At 35.6% G+C, this 27,828-nt stretch overlaps 1 protein-coding gene across 3 annotated transcripts in view; it reads right to left on the reverse strand.

Annotated features, from left to right (window-relative positions):
- The window catches only part of SLC4A10 (solute carrier family 4 member 10), a 317,528-nt gene that overhangs the window by 222,925 nt on the left and 66,775 nt on the right, over positions 1–27,828 (reverse strand). For 2 of the 3 annotated variants that reach the window (XM_060016684.1, XM_060016685.1), the window contains exon 1: positions 6,919–6,999. The exons of the other annotated variant lie outside the window; for it this stretch is intronic. In XM_060016684.1, the coding sequence (XP_059872667.1) occupies positions 6,919–6,999 (81 nt within the window). Of the gene's footprint in view, positions 1–6,918; positions 7,000–27,828 lie in introns of those variants that run through there. 3 annotated transcript variants of the gene reach the window in all.

The raw sequence follows: 27,828 nt of genomic DNA on the forward strand, positions 1-27,828 counted from the left end.
TAAGCAGTATAACACACTGGTTAAGAGCAAAGAGCTGTACAGCTAGACCTCCTGGTTTAAACCCCATATCATCCTATCCTTTGCTGGCAATTTTGATCTTAGGCAAGTTGTTTCGTTTCTTTTTAGCATACTGTATATGATTAAAGTATAATGTGTGTGTATGTATACATACATATGTGCTACATATGTATGTGTTTGTGTGTGTATGTATTTTATATTTATATACATATACAGGTGATACTTTACATATACTATAACATAAATTCCTTGAAGGGGTGGATTTGTTTTATATCTTGTTTATCTTTTGTAGCTTTCTCCTCAAATTTACCTAGTCCAGTGGGGAGTAATTATAATAACTAATATCTGTTAAGACAGTCACTGTTTGAAGCAATTTACTTACATTAATTCATTAATTCAATTGATTTTCATTACAAGCCTAGAGATTAGCATATTAGTACCCTCATTTTACAGATGACTATATTGAGAAAGAGAGGTGAGGTAATATTACTGAAATAAATACTGTCTGTAAGTGGAGGATATGGGGTCTAAGGAAGCAAATCCAGCTCTATTAACTTGAGCTCTTAACTACTGTGCTCTACTGCCTCCCTCCATACTACACAATAGACTCGGTAAATTATTATGAGTTTGAATAAAATTTGAAAGAAAGGAATGGCTAGAAATAGATGGTATCCATTTATATGCAGCACATTTTGCAATGTACTTCATTGAAACTAGGTTCTGTTGCCTTTTATAAAGAGAAGTTTGATAAAAGAATATTCAATTACCTTTTTAACTTACTTATATTCCTGTATTATCATTTTTAAAAAAGGATTGGGATAAGGAAAGGATCATTTCAGTAAATGTCTTTTATCTGTTTTCTAAGGTAAAAAGTGTTTAAAAGTTTTAAAGCAACCCAAAGCCCAATGTTCTCCAAAGTTTCTCCCAGAAATGGATCTATGATTTTAAAGTAAGTGTTGAAAACTGATTGGGCCCCTACCATATGTATGGTTATTTCCCAGGCAATGTGAAGTCACAGGATTAATAAAAACAACTTCACAAGAACTGCTAGAAAAATGGGTTTTTCAAATAATGCAGACTTCTACAGAAAGAAACAGTACTCTCAATTATATGGATCTGCTATTGCTCTAAATAAAGGGCCAGAAGAGCAATTCTGTCTGGTTTCATTTTTACTCACACTTGTGGAATTCCATTAGTTTATTTCTGACATACTTTATATGGATGATGTACTAAATGAGAGGATTCGATTCCAATTTTTTCACAATTTCCATGCACAAATATCATCCTCCCGATAACAAAAGTCACATCCCAGATGTCACACCGAAAGGAAATCTGCTCTTGGATGTTACCGAGCTTTTTTACTAACCTCACACAATACTGACTAAATTCTGGTGTGTGGAGTAGAAGATTTAAAGGTGATATTAAAGGTATTAGCAATGACAGTTTACTTTATCATTGCTATATTAACAAAGAGCAAAGCTTAAATATCCCTTTAACTTCCATGGTTATAAATAGCAATTTCTCCTTCCAATTTTTCCTAAGACAAAGTCCTTATTATCCAAATATTCACCATAGTGACATGCATATTCATTGTATTAAAATGATCCCTCTGGATTGTCCTTGGTCTAGGAAATGTCAAAAATAAAGCCAAAGCTAAATCTGATTACCTACCAATAAAATAGAGTTTACATCAGGGACAAGCAGGAGGTCTCTTAGGATCTGAAATGTAGGACTTTTGAGTGGTTGTGGATAGACTGAGAAATGCTCTCACGTGCAACTTTGATAGAGAATTTTATTAAAATCCTTCATTTTGCTTCTACCCCCTACCTTGTCTACTAACTACTAAATCTACTCAGGAATTTAATTTTCATTTTCAAAGTCTCAAGAGAGTTAGAGCTCTGAAAATGACTGCAAAATATAGGTACTGTTCTTTTGTTTTTTATTTTATTTTCTCCCAAGAATAAGTAGTTCAGCACAGAAATGTTCTCAGTTTAGTAATCATAATCTAACACTCAAGATTCTGCATTATCTGGTCCCAACAAATCTTTCCTGTGACAGTTTGAATTACCCCAACAGGTTATAAGCCAAAATGAACTATTCTGTACTACTCAAACATATTATTTGCTTTCTGTCTCCCAACTTTTACTCATGTTGTTTCCTCTGCCCAAAATGACCTTTTCCCTATCTTGGCCACTCTTCAAGGTCTAACTCAGATGCTACCTTACCATACTTCCCCAACTCCCCATCTAGCTTCTCTTCTTCTCTCCCCGCTCAGCTTGAAATATTCTGCCCACTGAACTCAGAGCAGAATAATTTATGCTTCATTCATATCTCTTTTGAATCTCTGTGGCACTCACTGCTTTCCACATTCCGTTATAGTTACTTGTATTTAGTGCTTACAATTCTCTACCTATGAATTCCTGAAGGCAGGGACCCATTGGTCTTTATATCCTTGCCCAGTACTGTGCTTACTGGAACACTGTAGGGTTTTGTATGTTTGGGTTTTTGTTTGTTTTAACAAATTGCATTGTGCTGAGATTTGATTGACTGTGTGCCAATTTGGGGAAATAGCCGCACATTGAGAAAATTGCTCAAGAGAAGAGAACTGAAATGCAAAAACGTCACAAAATGTAACACTTAAGATTATTTAAGATTTAGATTTAGATTTCATCCAAATATCAAATTACACACGTACTTAGGAGCTTGGCAATTTTTAAGCAAATTGATGTTTTTACATTAAATAACACCAGCACTTCAAAATAGTATACTCTATTAAATAGGAACTTGAATTGTCTTATTCATATATAGCATTGTATTTACAGCATATTTAATTTTAGTCTTTCATCTAGAATAAAAATTTTCATTAACAAATAAAATTACTAGGGACTTTCCCGGTGGCACAGTGGTTAAGAATCCGCCTGCCAATGCAGGGGACACGGATTTGAGCCCTGGTCCAGGAAGATCCCACATGCCACGGAGCAACTAAGCCCGTGTGCCACAACTACTGAGCCTGTGCTCTAGAGCCCGCGCTCCGCAACAAGAGAAGCCACCGCAATGAGAAGCCCTCGCAGTGCAACGAAGAGTAGCCCCTGCTCACAGCAACTAGAAAAAGCCCGCGTGCAGCAATGAAGACCCAACACAGCCATAAATAAATAAATAATAAATAAATAAATAATTTTTTAAATTACTAAAACAAGCTGAGTATAATTTTCAGTGAAGTTTCTGTCAAAGACATTTTTTATGATTTAAAAAATAACTCAGATCATTAAACCTAAGCTATATAACTTGTTTATTATTTTATTTAAACCTTGATTTTACTCCTTAATTTTAATCTCCAACTGTTACTAAAGAAGACCTGACATTGCCGTTAAGTTTTCCCAAAGACCCAGTAATTTTCCTCTAATGAAGTAGTTGGTAAAATATAGGGAAGCAAAGGATCTATACACATAGAATCTTAATAGAAGTTTAAATCAGGCTAGTAAGCAGGTGCAAAAAAACTTTAAACAAAATTTTTCATCAAGTCACAATTCTTATAGTCAGTCAATGTTAGAATTTAGTCAGATGTAGCATGTTTTTCTTGTTTGCATTTTTATAACCATCTTTATTTCAGTGTACCACGTGTTTTGACTGAATTTCTTACTTGATAAGAAGAGTGAAGAAGAGAGATCAAAATTAGATTCATGACGACCATTACCAATAGCCCATCCTAGCTCTAAGAGTGTACATAATAACGTTTGCCAATAAATAATGTTGGCAGTAATGTGCTTAGTATATACCAGTACTCTTAGAGGTACTTTATATACATTAACTTGCTTGATCTTCACAACTCTTTGAGGTAGGCACCATTACTATCCCTATATCACATCTGAGGAAACTGACACCCAGAAAGGTTCAATAACTTGCCCATGATCATACAGCTGGTAAGCGGTGTAGCTAAGATTTGAACCTAGTGAACACGGAAGTCTGGATGCTTAACTAACATACTATACAAACCAGAAGAATTTGTAAATCAATTTTCTATTGCTCTAATCCAAGAAAACAGGCACTACTGAGCAGCATGCGCCAGTCTAGGATTCTAGGGAAACAAGGTTTCTGCATCTGCTCTACCCACCTCCCTGCTACTTTCAGCCAGCACACTGATACGAAAGAGAAGAGAGTAGCGCTTGGATGTCTAACAGCCAGCTGGTTAAGGTCTACTTCCCTACTAGCTCCTCCCAGTCTTCTTCCTCAGAGCCTAAGGTGAATCCTATCCTCCCCAGTTTATTCAAAGTACTCCATAAATGACCTACCTAGCATTAAACGCTCCAAGCTTGTTACTCCTTATTTCCAAAGTTTACTCCCTACTAAATCAAAACCCCCTTCCATAATACATAATGACCTACGCCTAGCCTGGAATTATACTGGATTGGTCACATCCCTGTTTTGAGCTGATTCTTGGGGTCCCTGCTTCTGCCTCCTGTCAATGGGTTAGATCTCCCTTCACTCTCAAATTGAAAACTATGGCTTATAAAACTTACAATGTTATTTTATTTATTCACAGTTTATAATGCCCTAATAAAAAGAATTTAATGTGTTATAAAAGAAGTTAATGCGTTATCAAAATTACAAAATGCTTGATTATACAGTTCGACCCAATCTTTTATTTCTCTAATATCAAGAGGTTTACATGAGGAAAAAAAGAATTATACGTAACTCATCCTAAGATTCACCAATTTATAAATTAAATTAAAACTGACTGTAGCATACCACTTTTGAAAAGTCAATTCAAAATGTGAACATAGCTCATTATGTACATTTTCTCATAATCTTGAAAGCAGGAAACAACTCTTTCTTTTCTGTATTCTCCTCACCCAAATACAGTATTGTGCAAATGATCATATTCACAATTACTCAAATTACTCAAATAGTTGTTTACAGACAGCTTACCTTCAGAAACCTTTACAATATATAATGAAACGCATGTATAAAATGGTACAGATAGAGGCAACCATTGCAAAAAGAAGATGACCAATTGTTACTGAGCAGATGTACAATCAATTTCACCATTCAAAAGGTCAAGATCATCTTGCTGTACAGGAAAAAGGTTGACATTACACTAAATGTCTGTGACATTTTAATCAATCTTAACTTTTTAATGTTATATATTTTGATATAGCAACAGGGAGAAATTTTTCTCCACTTTGTAAAAGAAATAACTCTAAGACAGTAATTTTTTTCACCTTACAGAATTATTGAGATATCCTCATTTAAGTGCCACTGAAGAAGGTAACTAAGAATTTTTATGGTTTGGTTCTCTTGAAAGGTCACAAATACAGTGAAAAATCTAGCAGAATGTTGTGAAACCAATACCTAGAGGAATCCCAAAGCAATGCCAAGAAACAGAATGTACTCATAGTGACTAATACATGCAAATACTGGAAATAAATTCTAACAGATTAAACAGGTTTTGTAGCAACTAAAAGGTATATTCAAATCATTCCAAAACTAATCAAGCTTAAGAATATGGCAGTCTTCCCTGCTAATAAGAATCTAAGCTGACTAAGTAGCCTGAATAACATATAAATTATAGCCAATATCAGTAGGTATAATTTTTAGTGTGCTTTTAATTAAAAAGGAGAAACTGACCCCTTAACTGAATCAAATCACTGTTTCAGACTTCCACTTCAGTCTTTTGATAAATATATTCATATTTAATACATCACTTTACCCTGATGAGCCATTAACTTCTAATCAAGCTATGGAATCACGAAGACAAAACTATCTTTCTGCTGAGAAATGCTGCAACATTTTCTCTCTTTTTGCTCGTTTAATATGGAATGCCTTGTCAAGAATCTGCCAAGTCCCCTAATACTGAGGCAGAAATATTATAACATAAAAAAACACAATAAATTTCCTTCAAAATCTGAATGTCAAACACAGGCACAGTTTCTTACCCAAGCATGTAATTCTGAGGACATGCTATAACAAACAAAACTAAACGTGATAGGGAAAAATGGTTTAAAATAAATAACAGAGTTTCAGCATAAAATAGATATATAAATCTAAATTCTTTGCTGTGATGATTTTTTACTCTTTGTAGTTAACATGTTTAATGTAGTCAAGTCTTTTCATTGTGAAAATGAAAGTAAACAAATGTAGAATATTTCTGGGTCAAAAACATTAAACAGGCTTATATGTCACCAGCTTTCTGTGTAAAAAAACAAACCAAAACAAAAAACAGATTTATCATCTACTTTAATCTATAAGCAATACCTTAGAAGATCTCTACATTAAGAGGACAAAGAGCATAATTATTTCAAAAGATCTGAGAAATAATTAAACGTAATGCCTTCTAAAACAGTTTAGATACTGAAATACAAATTTCAGGAAAACAGCTCAGATGCTGATAAACATGATTCTGCTCATCACACTTGGGTTGCTGTGTGGTTGCACAGTACAATGGTAGCAACATCTATTTCTATGCTTAAGTAATCCCAGATAAAAAATTTTAATATGTCACTATATACAAGCAGCTAGCTATGGTGTACCCTTATAAGTTTGAACAATTTATGCTATTTTCATCATTTGAAATAAAAGATGCAATTTGACTGTATTCAGGTTTAATCTGGAAAAATCTGTAGAGCCCAAAACCTTGCCCTTAATCACATACAAAGAATTTATTTCCTTACCTCCCACTTCCCCATAAAAAGCTACGGTAAACACAAACTTAAACACACACACATTTCTAAAATTCATATTGTTTAATTGGTGTCTAGTACTATAAATATTACTTGTTCAAATATCCTAAGGAAAATCTAATAATAAACAATTACATTGATTAATAGGTTGTAAATGACTAAGAGCTAGAAAAAGCAATAACTCTACGATCTAATGGTATAATCATAATTCATGACGTCATACCTGATGACTTAGAGATTGAAAAGGCTCACAGGTTCCAGACTGCATAACCTTTCTATTTCCAGAGACCCCTAAAGATTGCATTTCCTGTCTTACAAAAGATAATCACAGCCATCTCTATGTCTCAGCATCTTCAAGGCTAGTGAAGAAAACATCAAACAGCAGATCTGCCCATCAGTATCTGTTTAAGTCATCATGAAGATATCAGATCTCATATGCTATTTATCATCTCCCCTTTGCAGTTACAAACACTGCGTATTAAGGGAGGATGACACAGTTGTATTTGCTGAAGCTGCTAATGCTGTCTGAAAACAGTAAGCTTACTGCTTAGAGCAATTCTGCATCATCCAAACAGAGAATGAACCACGTCTTTCAGATTTCCCACTTCTGATAATATAAAGATTTCACATGTCAAGGGAAGTTTGATTTTTTTTTTGTCATTCCTTTAAAAATAAGCAACATTCTATTTGTCTAATGTATCTGTTGCAAATGCCATGTTAAAATGTTAGTTCATAATTATTAGGCAGTTTTCTCCATATATAACTAAGCTTTAATGATTTAACAAGCAAAATTATACTCTGAAAAAGGACTCTTCCCTCCAAACCATGTGTATCGTCACTCATCCAACCCATCAAAATTGGAAGTCCCTAAAAATGATGAGTTTTTATTCTGGCAATCTTTGATAATTGTGTATAACAGTAGATAGATAAATAGGTAAATGCATATTCACTTTTTTAATTCTCATGAACTTCATTTATATTTCATATTCTTCAGAACAACATGCTTCAAATCAAAATAGCTTTTACACTATTATAAAAGGTATAATATCTCCTACAGAGTTTAATATGTAAAAGACAACATGCTATTATCAAATTCCAAAACTGCATGGTTAAATCTAAATCTAGGAATTAAACCTACATTATTGGCATTTTTATTGTGATTTTTCATTGCATCTTATTTGTGTTCATCAGGGTTCTTGTAATGCTTTCTTTTCCACAAAAGAGTAGAAGCAAGGAATTTAAAGATTAATAATCTGATAATAGAAAACCAATATCCTCTAAAATTATAAATGTAAATACTTTCTCTTTATCATGTGATAAAAGATTATGTTTTAGAAATAAAACAAAAACTAAAAGTATAATATATTTAATTGAATGCAAAATTGGGACACCAAGTACAATATATTACCCTAAAACACTCTTCACATTATGTATAGCCTGAATTAATGGATATTTTCTTTATATACCTATGAATGCTTTATTTATATACCTGTGATATAAACTAAATGAAATTTAATGATAGCTAAAGTGCTATACAGAAAATGTTTCAGGTAAGTGTAGACTAATTACAAACCAGTATAAATTTCCACTCACAACATTTGATGAGCATATGAGCATAATTTGTATTATCATGGAGACTAGTCAAAATGGGTCTTAAAAATTGAGCTTCTTTAAGAGGCTGAGGGGTAGGGGCATAAGGGAGATGTTGGTCAAAAGTACAAACTTCCAGTTATAAGATGAGTAAGTTCTAGAGATCTAAACAGGATAGTGATTATAGTTAATAATATTGTATTATATACTTAAAAGTTACACGATGGTGGTAATTATTTTGCAATATATAAGTGTATCAAATTAACGTGTTGTCCACCTTAAACTTACACAATGTTATATGTCAATTATATCTCAATAAATCTAGGGAAAATTATTATACCTTAAATATATCCAATTTTTATTTGTAGAAAGAAATTAGTCTTCTTTAGTAGCCTGATCCACATTACGCTCTTAGAGAAATTATTGCCTCTAACTGCACATGTTCAAAGGGTTTGGTATTTTGGCTGTATGTATACAATGACAGACCTGAATGGAAAATCATATGTAGGCAAATATGATTTATATATGCAATATTTACTCTCTTTTTGTAAACAAAATAGGTACTCATTCTTTAAGAGCTATCTTAACATCTATCTCCCTTTCTATATTTATTTCTTCATGTAGAAAATATTAAACATCTTCTATGTGTCAGATACTGTGCTAGAAAATCTGTGACAACATAAGATATGCCATCACAAAAGCAGATAATTAAACAAGTATGTTTTGCTATGACAGAAAATTAAGAGGTGATATAAGAGTGATAGCAGGGCATCTGACCCTAATCTAGGGATCAGAAAAGATCTTCCTAAGGAAGTACTGTTAAAACTGAGAAGATCCTGAGGAGATCATATTCAACTAATGCTAAATACAGCATGGTTCGACCATAAAGTTTAAGTAGGACACAGGGAAGAGACGAGGCTAAAAGGGTAAGCCAAGGTCTAATCACAGGACTCTTCAGAAGCCATTTTAAGAGTATGGACTTAATCTTCAGGGGAATGGTAATCTATCAACACAATCATTCTTGTAGTTTAAGATTATTCTGGCTATGGTAGAGAATCAATGAAGTAAAATAAAACTGGAGAGAGACAAGTTATATAATTTGGGGTAGGAGATAATGATGGCCTGAACAAAAGTGGTGGCAGTAGGAATGAAGGGAAATGGATAGACACCAGATATACTTTTTAGTTAGAAGGAATGGGATTTGGGGACTAAATGTAAGAAATGAGGTAAAGAGAAATGTCAGGATCAATGTTTATCCATAACCTCCTAAATTATTATAGATTTCATTTTGACAAATCAATATACTTTCATCACATGCTCTGTTGCATTGTCATTAATCCATTTCACGTGTATATGTTTAGTTTTTATAAAATAGCCAGAAAATTGTGAGAAGGAAGACCCATCTGACATTCATTCTTTGTCCTCTTATAATGTGCTTAACTTTGAGCAGAGTTATTATAAATGAATAAATGAGAAATAAACTAAAAATTGTACTTTTCTTTCATATATTGTGTCATAACATTGATATAAACTTTGTTTACATCAGTTACCGGACATTATTAATTAATATATACAATCTAGTTTTCTTCAGTGTTTTCTTGCCAACACATTTAATTGATCTTTGCAATAAGAATATGAAAATGAAAACCAGAATACAAAGAAGCTCTTAATCTCTCTACCATTTAATTGATAAAATCAACTTAAACCAAAAAAAAAAATTCATTTATAATTCATTAATCAAGTAATGGATTAACATATGTTAAATATAACAATTAGGGCTTCCCTGGTGGTGCAGTGGTTGAGAGTCTGCCTGCTGATGCAGGGGACACAGGTTCGTGCCCCGGTCCGGGAAGATCCCACCTGCCGCAGAGTGGCTAGGCCCGTGAGCCATGGCCGCTGAGCCTGAGCGTCCGGAGCCTGTGCTCCATGACGGGAGAGGCCACAACAGTGAGAGGCCCGCGTACCGCAAAAAAAAAAAAATATATATATATATATATATATATATATATATATATATATATATATAACAATTAATAGTAATTTAACCTGGGCTAACCAGTTAAAACTAATAGACACCTATTTTTTAGAAAACTATTGCTCCATGAAAATAAATATTTATTCATACAGTACGCTTACACATAGCAATGTTATTAAGGTACTCTCATAAGAGGAAGGCACAATGCCTCTACATTTTCCCTAACAAGTCTATCTAACAAAGGTCTGATTAAAAGCAATGAAGAACAACCAGAATACAGCAAAAGAACCCCTTGGTTTGAATGAGGAAATAACTAAAAGGGTCAAATAAATTTAAAAACTTTGTCTATTCAATTATTTGCTGAACATCAGACCATCCTGAATAATAAAGGATCAGCATCTTAAAAACAGTAAGAGCTTTATAATAATTATCACATATTTAGCTCTTACTTTTTATGTCTCAGGGACTATGCAATCCAATGTCCTCATTTTACAGATGAGGTAACTGAAATTTAGAGAAGTTAAATGATTTATCTAAGACCAGCTAGTAGCAGAGCCAAGGCCAGAATTCAAAATTCTTGTCTCCTAGTTTCAAGGTTTTCCCCAATATAAACCACTATGTCACTGAGTGAAGTAAGTCAGACAGAGAAAGACAAATATATGATATCACCTACAAGTGGAATCTAAAAAAAGGGTACTCACAGAGAACTCTACTCAGTGCTTTGTGGTGACCTAATTGGGAAAGAAACCTAAAAAAGAGTGGATATATGTATACATATAACTGATTCACTTTGCTGCACAGCAGAAACTAACACAACATTGTAAAGCAACTATACTCCAATAAAAAAAATAAATAAATGAATTTAAAAAGGGTACAAATGAACTTATCTACAAAACAGAAATAGAGTTACAGATGTAGAAAACAAACTTATGGTTACCAGGGGGTAAGGTGGGGGGTGGGGAAGAGATAAATTGGGATATTGGGATTGACATATACACACTACTATGTATAAAATATATATAACTAATAAGGACCTACTGTATAGCACAGGAAACTCTACTCAGTACTCTGTAATGGCCTATATGGCAAAGGAATCTACTAAAGGATGGATATATGTATATGTATGACTGATTCACTTTTCTGTACACCTGAAACTAACACAATATTGTAAATCAACTATACTCCAAAAAAATTTTTTAATGAAAAATTAATAAATCACTGTCTTTTAATTGTCTTTGTAATAATATATTTTTTCTTCAGTAATTAAATAACTTTCATTTTAACAGTTTCATGTTTTTGTTAGATTGAAAAACATAGTAAATATTTCTGAAAAATATCCATAAGAATCAAAATTTTTTTATTAAAGTTTTTATCATAAAGCATTCTTTTTTCATATTTATTTAAAGATAACTTATATCACATGGCCAGGCCCCACAGCTGGTCTGGAGACAAGCCTTGCCCACAAGCCTTGCTGCAGAAGTAGCCACAGCACCTGCACAACAAAGAATTTCCCAACAAGAATTTCTACCAGCAAGGTTATAATTCAGAATTGAAGGAGACACCAAGAATTTTCCCGATAACCAAAAGCTAAAGGAGTTCATCAGCACTAAACCAGCTCTATAAGAAATGGTAAAAAAGACTTCTTTAAGCTGAAAAGAAATGGCATTACATTAATTAATAATAAGAGAACATATAAAAGTAAAAATCCCACTGGAAAAAGTAAATATATAATAAAGGTGGTGGATGAGTCAAGTATAAAGCAAGTATGAAGGTTAAAAGGCAAAAGTATTAAAATTAACTAAAATTACAATAATTAGTCAAAGGATGCATTAAAAAAAGATGTAAAATGTGTCATCAAGAGTATAAAATATTGGGCTTCCTGGTGGTGCAGTGGTTGAGAGTCCACCTGCCGATGCAGGGGACACGGGTTCGTGCCCCGGTCCAGGAAGATCCTACGTGCCAAGAGCGGCTGGGCCCGTGAGCCATGGCCGCTGAGCCTGCGCGTCTGGAGCCTGTGCTCTGCAATGGGAGAGGCCACAACAGTGAGAGGCCCATGTACCACAAAAAAAAAAAAAAAAAAAGTATAAAATATTGAGTGGAGGAGTAAGTAAAAAGATAAAGCTTTGGAATGTGTTCAAATTTAAGTTACTACCAACTTAAAAGAGGTCACTATTTACATAAGATGTTATATGTGAACCTCCCAGTAACCAAAGAAAAGCCTATAGTAAATACACAAAAGAAATTGCAAAAGGAATCTAAACATAGCACTAAAGAAAACAACCAAAACACAGGGACAAGAAAAAGAGAAGTAGGAAACAGAGAGGAACTACAAAACAGCCAGAAAGCAAATAAAAAAATGGCAATAAGTACATACCTATTAATAATTACTTTAAGTATAAATAGATTAAATTCATCAATCAAACCTTACCACATAGAGTGGCTGAATAGATAAAAAAGCAAAATTCACCTATATACTGCCTACAAGAGACTCACTTCAGAAGAAAGGACAAACAGAGACTGAAAGTGAAGGAATGGAAAAAGATATTTCATGCAAATGGAAATGAAAAGAAAGCTGAAGTAGCTATCCTCATATCAGACAAAATACACTTTAAAACAGAAAAATAAAAGACAAGAAAAGCATTACATAATGATAAAGGGTCAATCCAGCAAGAAGATATAACACTTATAAGTATATATGCACCCAATGGAGGAGCACCAAGATATATAAAGCAAATATTAGCAGACTTTAAGGGAGAAATTTGAAGCAATACAATAATAATAGGGAATTCTAACATCTTACTTACATCAATAGATAGGTCATCTGGGTAGAAAATCAATAAGGAAATATTAGACTTAAATCACACATTAGACCAAACAGACTTAATAGACTTTCTATCCAAAAGCAGCACAAAACACATTCTTCTCAAGTGCACATGAATTATTCTCCAGGATAGATCACATATTAGGTCACAAAATAAGTCTCAATAAATTCAAGAAGACTGAAATCATATCAAGCATCTTCTCTGACCACAATGGTATGAAACTAGAAATCAATCATAAAGAAAAAAATGGGAAAACCCACAAAAACATGGAGATTAAATTACATAGAGATTAGATTACATCCCACTGAACAACCACTGGGTCATCAAAGAAATCAAAGGAGAAATCAAAAAATACCTACAGACAAATTAAAACAGAAATATGACATACCAAAATCTATGGGATGCAGCAAAAGTGGTTCTAAGAGGGAAGTTCATAGCAATATAGGCCTTCCTCAAAAAAACAAGAAAAATCCCCAATAAACAATTTAAGTACACCTAAGGGAAATAGAAAAACAACAAATGAAGCCCAAAATTAGTAGAAAGAAGGAAATAATAAAGATCAGAGGAGAGGTCTGCTTCTATTTTTGTTATATTCACTAGTTTGTTGTATATTTTAGTTTCCACATATAAGTGATATCACACAGTATTTGTCCTTCTCTGTCTGACTTGTTTCACTTAGCATAATGCCTTCCAAGTCTATCCATGGTGCTACAAATGGCAAAATTTCATTCTTTTTCATGGCTGAGCAGTATTCCATTGTGCGTATATACATCTTCTATATCCATTCATCTGCTGATGGACACTTACGTTGCTTCCATGTCTTGGCTATTATAAATAATGTGGAGATTGGGGAAGATGGTGGAAGAGTAAGACACGAAGATCACCTTCCTCCCCACAGATACACCAGAAATACATCTACACGTGGAACAACTCCTACAGAACACCTACTGAATGCAGGCAGAAGACCTCAGACCTCCCAAAAGGCAAGAAAGTCCCCAGGTACCTGGGTAGGGCAAAAGAAAAAAGAATAAACAGAGACAAAAGAATAGGGCCAGGACCTGCACCAGTAGGAGGGAACTGTGAAGGAGGAAAGGTTTCCACACACTAGGAAGCCCCTTCGTAGACGGAGACTGTGGGTGGCGGAGGTGGAAAGCTTCTGAGCCGCGGAGGAGAGTACAGCAACAGGCATGCGGAGGGCAAAGCGGAGAGATTCCCGCACAGAGGATTGGTGCCAACCAGCACTAACCGGCCCGAGAGGCTTGTCTGCTCATCCGCCGGGGAGGGCGGGGCTGGGAGCTGAGGCTCGGGCTTCCGTCGGAGCACAGGGAGAGGGCTGGGGTTGGCGGCGTGAACACAGCCTGCAGGGGTTTAGTGCACCACGGCTAGCTGGGAGGGAGTCCAGGGAAAAGTCTGGATGTGCCGAAGAGGCAAGAGACTTTTTCTTCCCTCTTTGTTTCCTGGTGAGCGAGGAGAGGGGGATTAAGAGTGTTGCTTAAAGGAGCTCCAGAGACAGGCGCAAGCCGCGGCTAAAAGCGCAGACCCCAGAGACAGGCATGAGACGCCAAGGCTGCTGCTGCCGCCACCAAGAAGCCTGTGTGTGAGCATAGGTCACTCTCCACAACCCCCTTCCGGGGCTCCTGTGCAGCCCGCCACTGCCAGGGTCCCGGGATCCAGGGACAACTTCCCCGGGAGAACGCACGGCGCGCCTCAGGCTGGTGCAACGTCACACCGGCCTCTGCCACCACAGGCTAGCTCTGCACTCCGTACTCCTCCCTCCCCCCGTCCTGAGTGAGCCAGAGTCCCCGAAGCAGCTGCTCCTTTAATCCCGTCCTGTATGAGCGAAGAACAGACGCCCTCTGGCGACCTACACGCAGAGGCGGGGCCAAATCCAAAGCTGAAACCCGGGAGCTGTGAGAACAAAGAAGAGAAAGGGAAATCCCTCCCAGCAGCCTCAGATGCAGTGGATTAAAGCTCCACAATCAACTTGATGTACCCTGCATCTGTGGAAAACATGAATAGACAATGAATTAGCCCAAACTGAGGAGGCGGACTTTGAGAGCAAGATTTATGATTTTTTTCCCCTTTTCCTCTTTTTGTGAGTGTGTATGTGTATGCCTCTGTGTGAGATTTTGTCTGTATAGCTTTGCTTCCACCATTTGTCCTAGGGTTCTATCCGTCCATTTTTTTTTTTCTTTTTCTTTAAAAAAAATTTTTTTTCTTAATAATTATTTTTTTATTTTAATAACTTTATTTTATCTTTATTTTATTTTATCTTCTTTCTTTCCTTCCTTCTTCCCTCCCTCCCTCCCTCCCTTCCTCCCTCCATCCCTCCCTCCCTCGCCCCTTCCTTCCTTCCTTTCTTTCTTTCTTTCTTTCTTTCTTTCTTTCTTTCTTTCTTTCTTTCTTTCTACTTTTTCTCCCTGTTATTCTGAGCCGTGTGGATGAAAGGCTCTTGGTGCTGCAGCCAGGAGTCAGTGTTGTGCCTCTGAGGTGGGAGAGCCAACTTCAGGACACTGGTCCACAAGAGACCTCCCAGCTCCACATAATATCAAACGGCGAAAATCTCCCAGAGATCTCCATCTCAACACCAACACCCAGCTTCACTCAATGACCAGCAAGCTACAATGCTGAACACCCTATGCCAAGCAACTAGCAAGACAGGGACACAACCCCACCCATTAGCAGAAAGGCTGCCTAAAATCATAATAAGTCCACAGACACCCCAAAACACACCACCAGACATGGACCTGCCCACCAGAAAGACAAGATTCAGCCTCATCCACCAGAACACAGGCACTAGTCCCCTCCACCAGAAAGCCTACACAATGGGAACTATGAAGCTGCAGCCTGAAAAAAGGAGACCCCAAACACAGTAAGATAAGCAAAATGAGAAGACAGAAAAACACACAGCAGATGAAGGAGCAAGATAAAAACCCACCAGACCTAACAAATGAAGAGGAAATAGGCAGTCTACCTGAAAAAGAATTCAGAATAATGATAGTAAAGATGATCCAAAATCTTGGAAATAGATTAGACAAAATGCAAGAAACATTTAACAAGGACCTAGAAGAACTAAAGATGAAACAAGCAATGATGAAAAACACAATAAATGAAATTAAAAATACTCTAGATGGGATCAATAGCAGAATAACTGAGGCAGAAGAACGGATAAGTGACCTGGAAGATAAAATAGTGGAAATAACTACTGCAGAGCAGAATAAAGAAAAAAGAATGAAAAGAACTGAGGACAGTCTCAGAGACCTCTGGGACAACATTAACGCACCAACATTCGAATTATAGGGGTTCCAGAAGAAGAAGAGAAAAAGAAAGGGACTGACAAGATGTTTGAAGAGATTATAGTTGAAAACTTCCCTAATTTGGGAAAGGAAATAGTTAATCAAGTCCAGGAAGCACAGAGAGTCCCATATAGGATAAATCCAAGGAGAAATACACCAAGACACATATTAATCAAACTGTCAAAAATTAAATACAAAGAAAACATATTAAAAGCAGCAAGGGAAAAACAACAAATAACCCACAAGGGAATCCCCATAAGGTTAACAGCTGATCTTTCAGCAGAAACTCTGCAAGCCAGAAGGGACTGGCAGGGCATATTTAAAGTGATGAAGGAGAAAAACCTGCAACCAAGATTACTCTACCCAGCAAGGATCTCATTCAGATTTGATGTAGAAATTAAAACCTTTACCGACAAGCAAAAGCTGAGAGAGTTCAGCACCACCAAACCAGCTTTACAACAAATGCTAAAGGAACTTCTCTAGGCAAGAAACACAAAAGAAGGAAAACGCCTACAATAACGAACCCAAAACAATTAAGAAAATGGGAATAGGAACATACATATCGATAATTACCTTAAATGTAAATGGACTAAATGCTCCCACCAAAAGACACAGATTGGCTGAATGGATACAAAATCAAGACCCATATATATGCTGTCTACAAGAGTCCCATTTCAGACCTAAAGACACATACAGACTGAAAGTAAGGGGATGGAAAAATATATTCCATGCAAATGGAAACCAAAAGAAAGCTGAAGTAGCAATTCTCATATCAGACAAAATAGACTTTAAAATAAAGACTATTAGAAGAGACAAAGAAGGACACTACATAATGATAAAGGGATCGATCCAAGAAGAAGATATAACAATTGTAAATTTTTATGCACCCAACATAGGAGCAACTCAATACATAAAGCAAATACTAACAGCAAAAAAAGGGGAAATCGACAGCAACACATTCATAGTAGGGGACTTTAACACCCCACTTTCACCAATGGACAGATCATCCAAAATCAAAATAAATAAAGAAGATGTGGCACATATATACAACGGAATATTACTCAGCCATAAAAAGAAACGAAATTGAGCTATTTGTAATGAGGTGGATAGACCTAGAGTCTGTCATACAGAGTGAAGTAAGTCAGAAAGAGAAAGACAAATACTGTATGCTAACACATATATATATGGAATTTAAGAAAAAAAATGTCATGAAGAACCTAGGGGTAAGACAGGAATAAAGACACAGACCTACTGGAGAACGGACTTGAGGATATGGGGAGGGGGAAGGGTGAGCTGTCACAAAGCGAGAGAGAGGCATGGACATATATACACTAACAAACGTAAGGTAGATAGCTAGTAGGAAGTAGCCGCATAGCACAGGGATATCAGCTCGGTGCTTTGTGACCGCCTGGAGGGGTGGGATAGGGAGGGTGGGAGGGACGGAGACGCAAGAGGGAAGAGATATGGGAACATGTGTACATGTATAACTGATTCTCTTTGTTATAAAGCAGAAACTAACACACCATTGTAAAGCAATTATACCCCAATAAAGATGTTAAAAAATAATAATAATAAATAAAAAATAAAGAAAAATAACAAAATGAAAATAAATAAGGAAACACAAGCTTTAAATGATACATTAAACAAGATGGACTTAATTGATATTTATAGGACATTCCATCAAAAACAAAAGAATACACATTTTTCTCAAGTGCTCATGGAACATTCTCCAGGATAGATCGTATCTTGGGTCACATCAAGCCTTGGTAAATTTAAGAAAATTGAAATTGTATCAAGTATCTTTTCTGACCACAACGCTATGAGACTAGATATCAATTACAGGAAAAGATCTGTAAAAAATACAAACACATGGAGGCTAAACAATACACTACTTAATAACGAAGTGATCACTGAAGAAATCAAAGAGGAGATCAAAAAATACCTAGAAACAAATGATAACAGAGACATGATGACCCAAAACCTATGGGATGCAGCAAAAGCAGTTCTAAGAGGGAAGTTTATAGCAATCCAATCCTACCTTAAGAAACAGGATACATCTCGAATAAACAACCTAACCTTGCACCTAAAGCAACTAGAGAAAGAAGAACAAAAAAACCCCAAAGTTACCAGAAGGAAAGAAATCATAAAGATCAGATCAGAAATAAATGAAAAAGAAATGAAGGAAATGATAGCAAAGGTCAATAAAACTAAAAGCTGGTTCTTTGAGGAGATAAACAAAATTGATAAACCATTAGCCAGACCCATCAAGAAAAAAAGACTCAAATCAATAGAATTAGAAATGAACAAGGAGAAGTAACAATTGACACTGCAGAAATACAAAAATCATGAGAGATTACTACAAGCTGCTCTATGCCAATAAAATGGACAACCTGGAAGAAATGGACAAATTCTTAGAAATGCATAACCTGCCAAGACTGAATCAGGAAGAAATAGAAAATATGAACAGACCAATCACAAGCACTGAAATTGAAACTGTGATTAAAAATCTTCCAACAAGGGCTTCCCTGGTGACGCAGTGGTTGAGAGTCCGCCTGTCGATGCAGGGTACACGGGTTCGTGCCCTGGTCCGGGAAGATCCCACATGCCATGGATTGGCTAGGCCTGTGAGCCATGGCCGCTGAGCCTGTGCATCCGGAGCCTGTGCTCCGCAACGGGAGAGGCCACAACAGTGAGAGGCCCGCGAACCGCAAAAGAAAAAAAAAAATCTTCCAACAAACAGAAGCCCAGGACCAGATGGCTTCACTGGCGAATTCTATCAAACTTTTAGAGAAGAGCTAACACCTGTCCTTCTCAAACTCTTCCAAAATATAGCAGAGGGAGGAACACTCCCAAACTCATTCTACGAGGCCACCATCACCTTGATACCAAAACCAGACAAGGATGTCACAAAGAAAGCAAACTACAGGCCAATATCACTGATGAACATAGATGCAAAAATCTTCAACAAAATACTAGCAAACGGAATCCAACAGCACATTAAAAGGATCATACACCATGATCAAGTGGGGTTTATTCCAGGAATGCAAGGATTCTTCAATATAGGCAAATCAATCAACGTGATACACCATATTAACAAACTGAAGGAGAAAAACCATATGATCATCTCAATAGATGCAGAGAAAGTTTCGACAAAACTCAACACCCATTTATGATAAAACCCTGCAGAAAGTAGGCATAGAGGGAACTTACCTCAACATAATAAAGGCCATATATGACAAACCCGCAGCCAACATCATCCTCAATGGTGAAAAACTGAAAGCATTTCCACTAAGATCAGGAACAAGACAAGGTTCCCCACTCTCACCACTCTTATTCAACATAGTTTTTGAAGTTTTAGCCACAGCAATCAGAGAAGAAAAGGAAATAAAAGGAATCCAAATCAGAAAAGAAGTAAGACTGTGGCTGTTTGCACATGACATGATACTATATATAGACAATCCTAAAGATGCTATCAGAAAACTACTAGAGCTAATCAGTGAATTTGGTAAAGTAGCAGAATACAAAATTAATGCACAGAAATCTCTGGCATTCCTATACACTAATGATGAAAAATCTGAAAGTGAAATCAAGAAAACACTCCCATTTACCATTGCAACAAAAAGAATAAAATACCTAGGAATAAACCTACCTAAGGTGACAAAAGACCTGTATGCAGAAAATTATAAGACACTGATGAAAGAAATTAAAGATGATACAAGTAGATGGAGAGATATACCATGTTCTTGGATTGGAAGAATCAACATTGTGAAAATGACTCTACTACCCAAAGCAATCTACAGATTCAATGTAATCCCTATCACTACTACTGGCATTTTTCACAGAGCTAGAAGAAAAAATTTCACAATTTGTATGGAAACACAAAAGACCCTGAATAGCCAAAGCAATCTTGAGAATGAAAAATGGAGCTGGAGGAATCAGGCTCCCTGGCTTCAGACTATACAAAAAAGCTACAATAATCAAGACAGTATGGTACTGGCACAAAAACAGAAAGATAGATCAATGGAACAGGATAGAAAGCCCAAAGATAAACCCACGCACATATGGTCATCTTATCTTTGATAAAGGAGGCAGGAATGTACAGTGGAGAAAGGACAGCCTCTTCAATAAGCGGTGCTGGGAAAACTGGACAGCTACACGTAAAAGTATGAGATTAGAACACCCCCTAACACCGTACACAAAAATAAGCCCAAAATGGATTAAAGACCTAAATGTAAGGCCAGAAGGTATCAAACTGTTAGAGGAAAACATAGGCAGAACACTCTATGACATAAATCACAGCAAGATCCTTTTTGCCCCACCTCCTAGAGAAATGGAAATAAAAACAAAACTAAACACATGGGACCTAATGAAACTTCAAAGCTTTTGCACAGCAAAGGAAACCATAAACAAGACCAAAAGACAACCCTCAGAATGGGAGAAAATATTTGCAAATGAAGCAACTGACAAAGGATTAATCTCCAAAATTTAAAACGAGCTCATGCAACTCAATAACAAAAAAACAAACAACCCAAACCAAAAATGGGCAGAAGACCTAAATAGACATTTCTCCAAAGAAGTTATACAGACTCCCATCAAACACATGAAAGAATGCTCAACATCATTAATCATTAGAGAAATGCAAATCAAAACTACAATGAGATATCACCTCACACCAGTCAGAATGGCCATCATCAAAAAACCTAGAAACAATAAATGCTGGAGAGGGTGTGGAGAAAAGGGAATACTCTTGCACTGCTGGTAGGAATGTGAATTGGTACAGCCACTATGGAGAACAGTAAGGAGGTTCCTTAAAAAACTACAAATAGAACTACCATATGACCCAGCAATCCCACTACTGGGCATATACCCTGAGAAAACCATAATTCAAAAAGAGTCATCACCAAAATGTTCATTGCAGCTCTATTTACAATAGCCAGGAGATGGAAACAACCTAAGTGTCCATCATCAGATGAATGGATAAAGAAGATGTGGCACATATATACAATGGGATATTACTCAGCCATAAAAAGAAACGAAATTGAGCTATTTGTAATGAGGTGGATGGACCTAGAGTCTGTCATACAGAGTGAAGTATATACTGTGTACTAACACATATATATGGAATTTAAGAAAAAAAAATGTCATGAAGAACCTAGGGGTAAGACAGGAATAAAGACACAGACCTACTAGAGAATGGACTTTAGGATATGGGGAGAGGCAAGCATAAGCTGTGACAAAGTGAGAGAGTGGCATGGACATATATACACTACCAAACGTAAAATAGATAGCTAGTGGGAAGCAGCTGCATAGCACAGGGAGATCAGCTCGGTGCTTTGTGACCACCTAGAGGGGTGGGATAGGGAGGGTGGGAGGGAGGGAGACACAAGAGGGAAGAGATATGGGAACATATGTATATGTATAACTGATTCACTTTGTTATAAAGCAGAAACTAACACACCATTGTAAACCAATTATACTCCAATAAAGATGTAAAAATAAAATAAATAAAAAATATATAATGCTGCTATGAACGTTGGGGTACATGTATCTTTTCCAATTAGTGTTTTTTTTTGTTTTTGTTTTTGTTTTGTATATCTACCCAGGAGTGGAATTGCTGGGTCATATGTTAGTTCTATTTTTAGTTTTTTGAGAAACCTCCATATTGTTTTCCACAGTGTCTGCACCAATTTACATTCCAACCAACAATTTAGGAGAGTTCCCTTTCTCCACAACCTCACCAACTTTGTTTTCTGTGTTCTTTTAGATGATAGCCATTCTAACAGGCATGAGGTGAAATCTCGTGGTTTTGATTTGCATTTCCCTGATAGTTAGCAATGTTGAGCATCTTTTCATGTGACTTTTGGCCATCTGCATTTCCTCTTTGGAAAAATATCTATTCAGTTCTTCTGCCCATTATCTAATTAGTTTGTTTGTTTCTTTGATGTTGAGCTGTATGAGCTGTTTATATATGTTGGATATTAAACCCATTATCAGTCATATCATTCATAAATATATTCTCCCATTCAGTAGGTTGCCTTTTCATTTTGACTATGGTTTCCTCTGTTGTGAAAAGTTTTTAAGTTTAATTAGGTCCCATTTGTTTATTTTTGCTTTTATTTCCTTTACTTTAGAAGGCGGATCCAAAAAACTATTGCTGTGATTTATGTTTTGTTCTGCCTGTGTTTTCCTCCACGAGTTTTATAATATCTGGTCTTAGATTTTGGTATTTAATCCATTTTAAGTTGATTTTTGTATATGGTGTTAGAGAATGTTCTAATTTCCTTCTTTACATGTATCTGTCCAGTTTTCCTAACAACACTTATTGAAGAGACGGTCTTTTCTCCATTCTATATTCCTGTTGTAGATTAACTGACCATAAGTTGTTGTAGATTTTTTTTTTGTAGATTTTTTGTTGTAGATTAACTGACCATAAGTGTGTGGGTTTATTTCTGGGCTCTCTATCCTGTTTCATTCATCTGTGTCTGGTTTGTGCCAGTACCAAACTGTTTTGATTACTATAGCTTTGTAGTATAGTCTGAAGTCAGGGATCATGATTCCTCCAGCTCTGTTCTTCTTTCTCAAGATTGTTTCAGCTCTTCAGGTTCTTTTGTGTTTCCATATAAATTTTAACAAAAAAGAAGCTGACTCACAGATATAGAGAACAAACTAGTTATGACCAGTGGGAGGGACAATAGAGTAGTGGAGTGGAGGTATAAACTATTGGGTGTAAGATAGGCTTAAGGATGTATTGTACAACATGGAGCATACAGCCAATATTTGGTAATAACTGTAAGTGGAACGTAACCTTTAAAAATTATATAAAAATAAAAATTTAAATAAATAAATAATTTTTAAAAGGACACATACACTCACACAAAGATCAGAGGGTAAATAAATGAAATGGAGACAAAAGAATAGAAAAGATCAAAGGGAAAAGAATCTGAAGCTATATATCTGAAACTAACACCATATTGTAAATCAACTATAGTTAAATTTTTTTTTAAAAAATCAATGAAACTAATAAGAGCTGTTTCTTTGAAAAGATAAACAAAATTAACAAATCTTTAGCTAACTAACTGAGAAAAAAGTAGAGGACTTTCATAAATAAAGTCAGAAATGAAAGAAGAGAACTTATAACTGATACTACAGAAATACAAAGGATCATAAGAAACTTTCATGAACAATTATACACCAATAAGTTGGATACCCTAGAAGAAATTAATAAATTCCTAGAAACATACAATCTTCCGAGACTGAATCATGAAGAAACAAATATATGAATAGACAAATTACTAATAAGGAAACTTAAATGGTAATCAAAAATCTCCCCAACAACACAAGTCCAGGACCAGAGGGCTTCACTGGAGAATCCCACAAAACATTCAAAGATTTAATACTTCTACTTCCCAAGCTCTTCCAAAAAACTGAAGAGGAAGGAAACTTTACAAACACATTTTGTGAAACCAGAATTACCCTGATACCAAAACCAGATAATAACACAACAAAAAAGGAAAACTACAGTCCAATATCCTTGATGAACACAGATGCAAAAAACCTTAACAAAATACTAGTAAACCAAATCAAACCATAAAAAGAAATGAAATTGAGTTATTTGTAGTGAGGTAGATGGACACTAGAGTCTGTCATAAGAGTGAAGTAAGTCAGAAGGAGAAAAACAAATACCATATGCTAACACATATATATGGAATCTAAAAAGAAAAAAAAATAGTCATGAAGAACCTAGGGGCAGGGTGGGAATAAAGATGCAGACCTACTAGAGAAAGGACTTGAGGATATGGGGAGGGGGAAGGGTAAGCTGGGACAAAGTGAGAGAGTGGCATGGACATATATACACTACCAAATGTAAAACTGATAGCTAGTGGGAAGCAGCCACATAGCACAGGGAGATCATCTCGGTGCTTTGTGACCACCTAGAGAGGTGGGATAGGGAGGGTGAGAGGGAGGTAGATGCAAGAGGGAAGAGATATGGGGATATATGTATATGTATAGCTGATTCACTTTGTTATAAAGCAGAAACTAACACAATTGTAAAGCAATTATACTCCAATAAAGATGTTTAAAAAAAAACCCAAAAACAGTATGTGTAATGGCACAGAAATAGACACACAGATCAACAGAACAGAATAGAAATCTCACACATATATGTACAATTAATTTATGATAAAAAGCAAAGGACATACAATGTAGAAACTATAGTCTCCTCAATAAATGGTGCTGGTAAAACTGGCCAGCCACAAGCAAAAGAATGAAGTTAGACCACTATCTGACACCATACACAAAAATTAACTCAAAATGAATTAAAGACTTGAATGTAAGAACTGAAACCATAAAATTCCTAGAGGAAAACTTAGGCTGTAATCTTATGGACATAAGTCTTAGCAATGTTTTTGTGGATTTGACTCGAAAGGCAAGGGAAACAAAAGCAAACATAAACAAATGGGACTATATCAAACTAAAAATCTTCTATACAGTGAAGGAAACCATCAACAAAATGAAAAGCAACCTACTGAATGAGAGAAGATATTTGCAAATCATATATCTGATAAGTTAATATCTGAAATATATAAAGAACTCCTCATACAACTCATCAACAACAAAAGAAAACAAGCAACCTGATTTGAAAATGGGCTGAGTAGCTGAATAGACAGCTTCTTCTTCCAAAGAAGACGTACAGATGACCAACAAGCACTGAAAAGATTTTCAGTATCACATCATTATTAGGGAAATGCAAACCAAACCACAATGAGATATCACCTCACACCTGTTAGAATGGCTATTACCAAAAAGACAAGAAGTGAAAAATGTTGGAGAGGATGTGGAGAAATGGAAACCCTCTTACACTATTGGTGGAACTGTAAATTGCTGCAGCCACTACGTAAAACAGTATGGAGATTTCTCAAAAAAATCAAGACTAGAACTATCACTTGACCCAGCTATTCCACTTCTGGGTATTTAAGTGAAAAACATGAAAATACTAATTTGAAAAGATATATGCACCCCTCTGCTCATTGCAACATTATTCACAATAGCCAAGATATGGAAGCAACCTAAGTGTCCATCAATGGATGAATGAATAAAGAATATGTGGTATATATACACAATGGAATACTACTCAGCCATGAAAAAATGATGAAATCCTATCATTTGCAACAACATGGATGAACCTAGAGGGTATTATGCTAAGTGAAATAAGACACAGAACGACAAATATTGTATGATTTCACTCATATGTGAAAGACAAAACAAACAAACAAAATAAAACAAAAAATCAAACTCATAGATCTATAGAACAGATTAGTGGTTACCAGGGTGAAAAGGGTTGGTGGAGTGGGCAAAACAGATGAAGGGGGTGTATGGTGATGGATGGTAACCAGACTTGTGGTGGTGATCACTTTGTAGTGTATACAGATGCCAAATTATAATGCTATACCAATGAAACTTATATAATTAAAAAACTTATTTCAGACAGAGCCAGGCTACAGGCTTGGAGGGCCATGGTGGGCAAGGACCACCAGTGGCAGGGCAGCATCCTCTACATCACGCTCATTAGCACGAAGCAAACGCACGCGACTCTGCAGGCGCCCAAGGCACGGATGGGCAGCATGCTGCGGCTGCTCCTGTGGCTCGGATCCCACCCCCTTCCCCAAAGAACAACTTATTTCAGAGAATACCTCTGAAAACCTAAGTAATCTACTCTGTTTTATATAATACTGCTTTAAAAAGTGTAAAGCAGTTCACCTTTGAAAGTAATTTGGCAAAATGTATTAAGATTCTTAAAAATATTCAAGCCTTTCTAGTATTTCCAGTTTGGAGAATCTGTACAAAGGAAATAAGGCAGATTGAGGTTTATGCACAAAGATGTTTGGTGCTACATTATTAGAAGGGAAAAAATGGAAATAATAAGAGAAAGGTTAATTAAATTATGAGACAACAAAAATGGAATGCATTTGTAAACATTGAATAAAAGATGTTAATGACAAAGAAAAATGTGTATTGTAATAGAATATTAAATGAAAACCAAAAATACCAATATATTTATGTAGTACAACCTCAGCTATGTAAAATATACATGGAAAAAAGCAGACAAAATATGAATTTAAAAAGATGGCCCCCAATATAACTTATCTTACAAATGTATACCTGCAGAGTTCATGGTTTTCTATAAAATAGGAAATAGTTTCTGAGTACTGTTTTAATAATTGAACACATACTCCTGTTCCCATGTGTTTCTTTCCACTAAAAATTACGTCTCAAATTTTAGTCTTTCTAACATTTTACCCATATTTCTACTCCAATTTAATGAAAATATTCAAATCTACTTCTACTAGGCTATCTATACTTAAAAAAATAATTTTATGTCATTAACTATTTAGGCATGTGTTTGTTTTAACACTACTTATATTGGGCTCACACTGGTATATACTATTTCTGGCAAATTAGCTCTCACACCAGTTTCAATGTTAATTAAAAAAATGAAAGAATTTATGTGGAATGACTTTGTGTTACTATTTGTCTTAACTCGTCATTGTGGTATAATCTAAATTGATTTTTACGAACAGCAGGACAATGGGAAGCACTGAGAATTAGTACAGATATTATTGATATTTTGCTTCCAGTTCTTGGTTAATAAACAATTAAAAACTATCTTAAACTATCCATCTCTACCTAATATTATATTATGAACATTTCCCTGAGCCATTAACTTTTTCTATAATAATGTTTAATGGTACTCTATCAAATAGAGGTACCACACTTTATTTATCCAATCCCCTACTCTTAGAGATTTCAGTTTTTTCCATTTTTCAATACTATAAATAATAGTGTAATGATATATTTGTGCATGTAGCCTTACATACACTGTCTATTTCCTTAGGATAAACTCCAATAAATAGACTTACTGGATCAAAAAGTATGCACATTTTTGAGCTTTTACATAAGAGTTGCCAAATTACCCTACAGAAAAGCTATATCCATTTACATTCTCCAAAAGAAAAGCCCTCTTTTCTCACTGTCTTGCCAGAACCAGGTATTATCACACAGACTTTATGTACGATAGTAGTCTCAATAAGTTAATATGAAAATAAAGGAAAACTAAGAATACATTAAGACAAAGGCTTAAATTAAACTAATTAAACTAAATAGTTATCTTTATAAGTTTTCTAACAACAACAACAAAAACCTAGAAAAAATAAACTTTCCTCTTTCTATGCTTATTGATAAGGATAAAACACTGTTCCTTAGGGAATATACCTAGGACTGTAAAACAAAACAACCTTTTGAATAGAAGTTACTAAACGGTGGCAAAGACTAATTTAAAACAAACGTAATTATAAATGTGAACTTAGTCTTTTTTTTTCTCTGCGATATGTGTGGAATAAATCAATCTACAGAGGGGAAATCCATCACTCAGCACGATGCTATTTTACTCA

The sequence above is a fragment of the Delphinus delphis genome, chromosome 7 (genome assembly GCF_949987515.2).
Source record: "Delphinus delphis chromosome 7, mDelDel1.2, whole genome shotgun sequence".
In the NCBI taxonomy this organism is placed as follows: domain Eukaryota; kingdom Metazoa; phylum Chordata; class Mammalia; order Artiodactyla; family Delphinidae; genus Delphinus; species Delphinus delphis.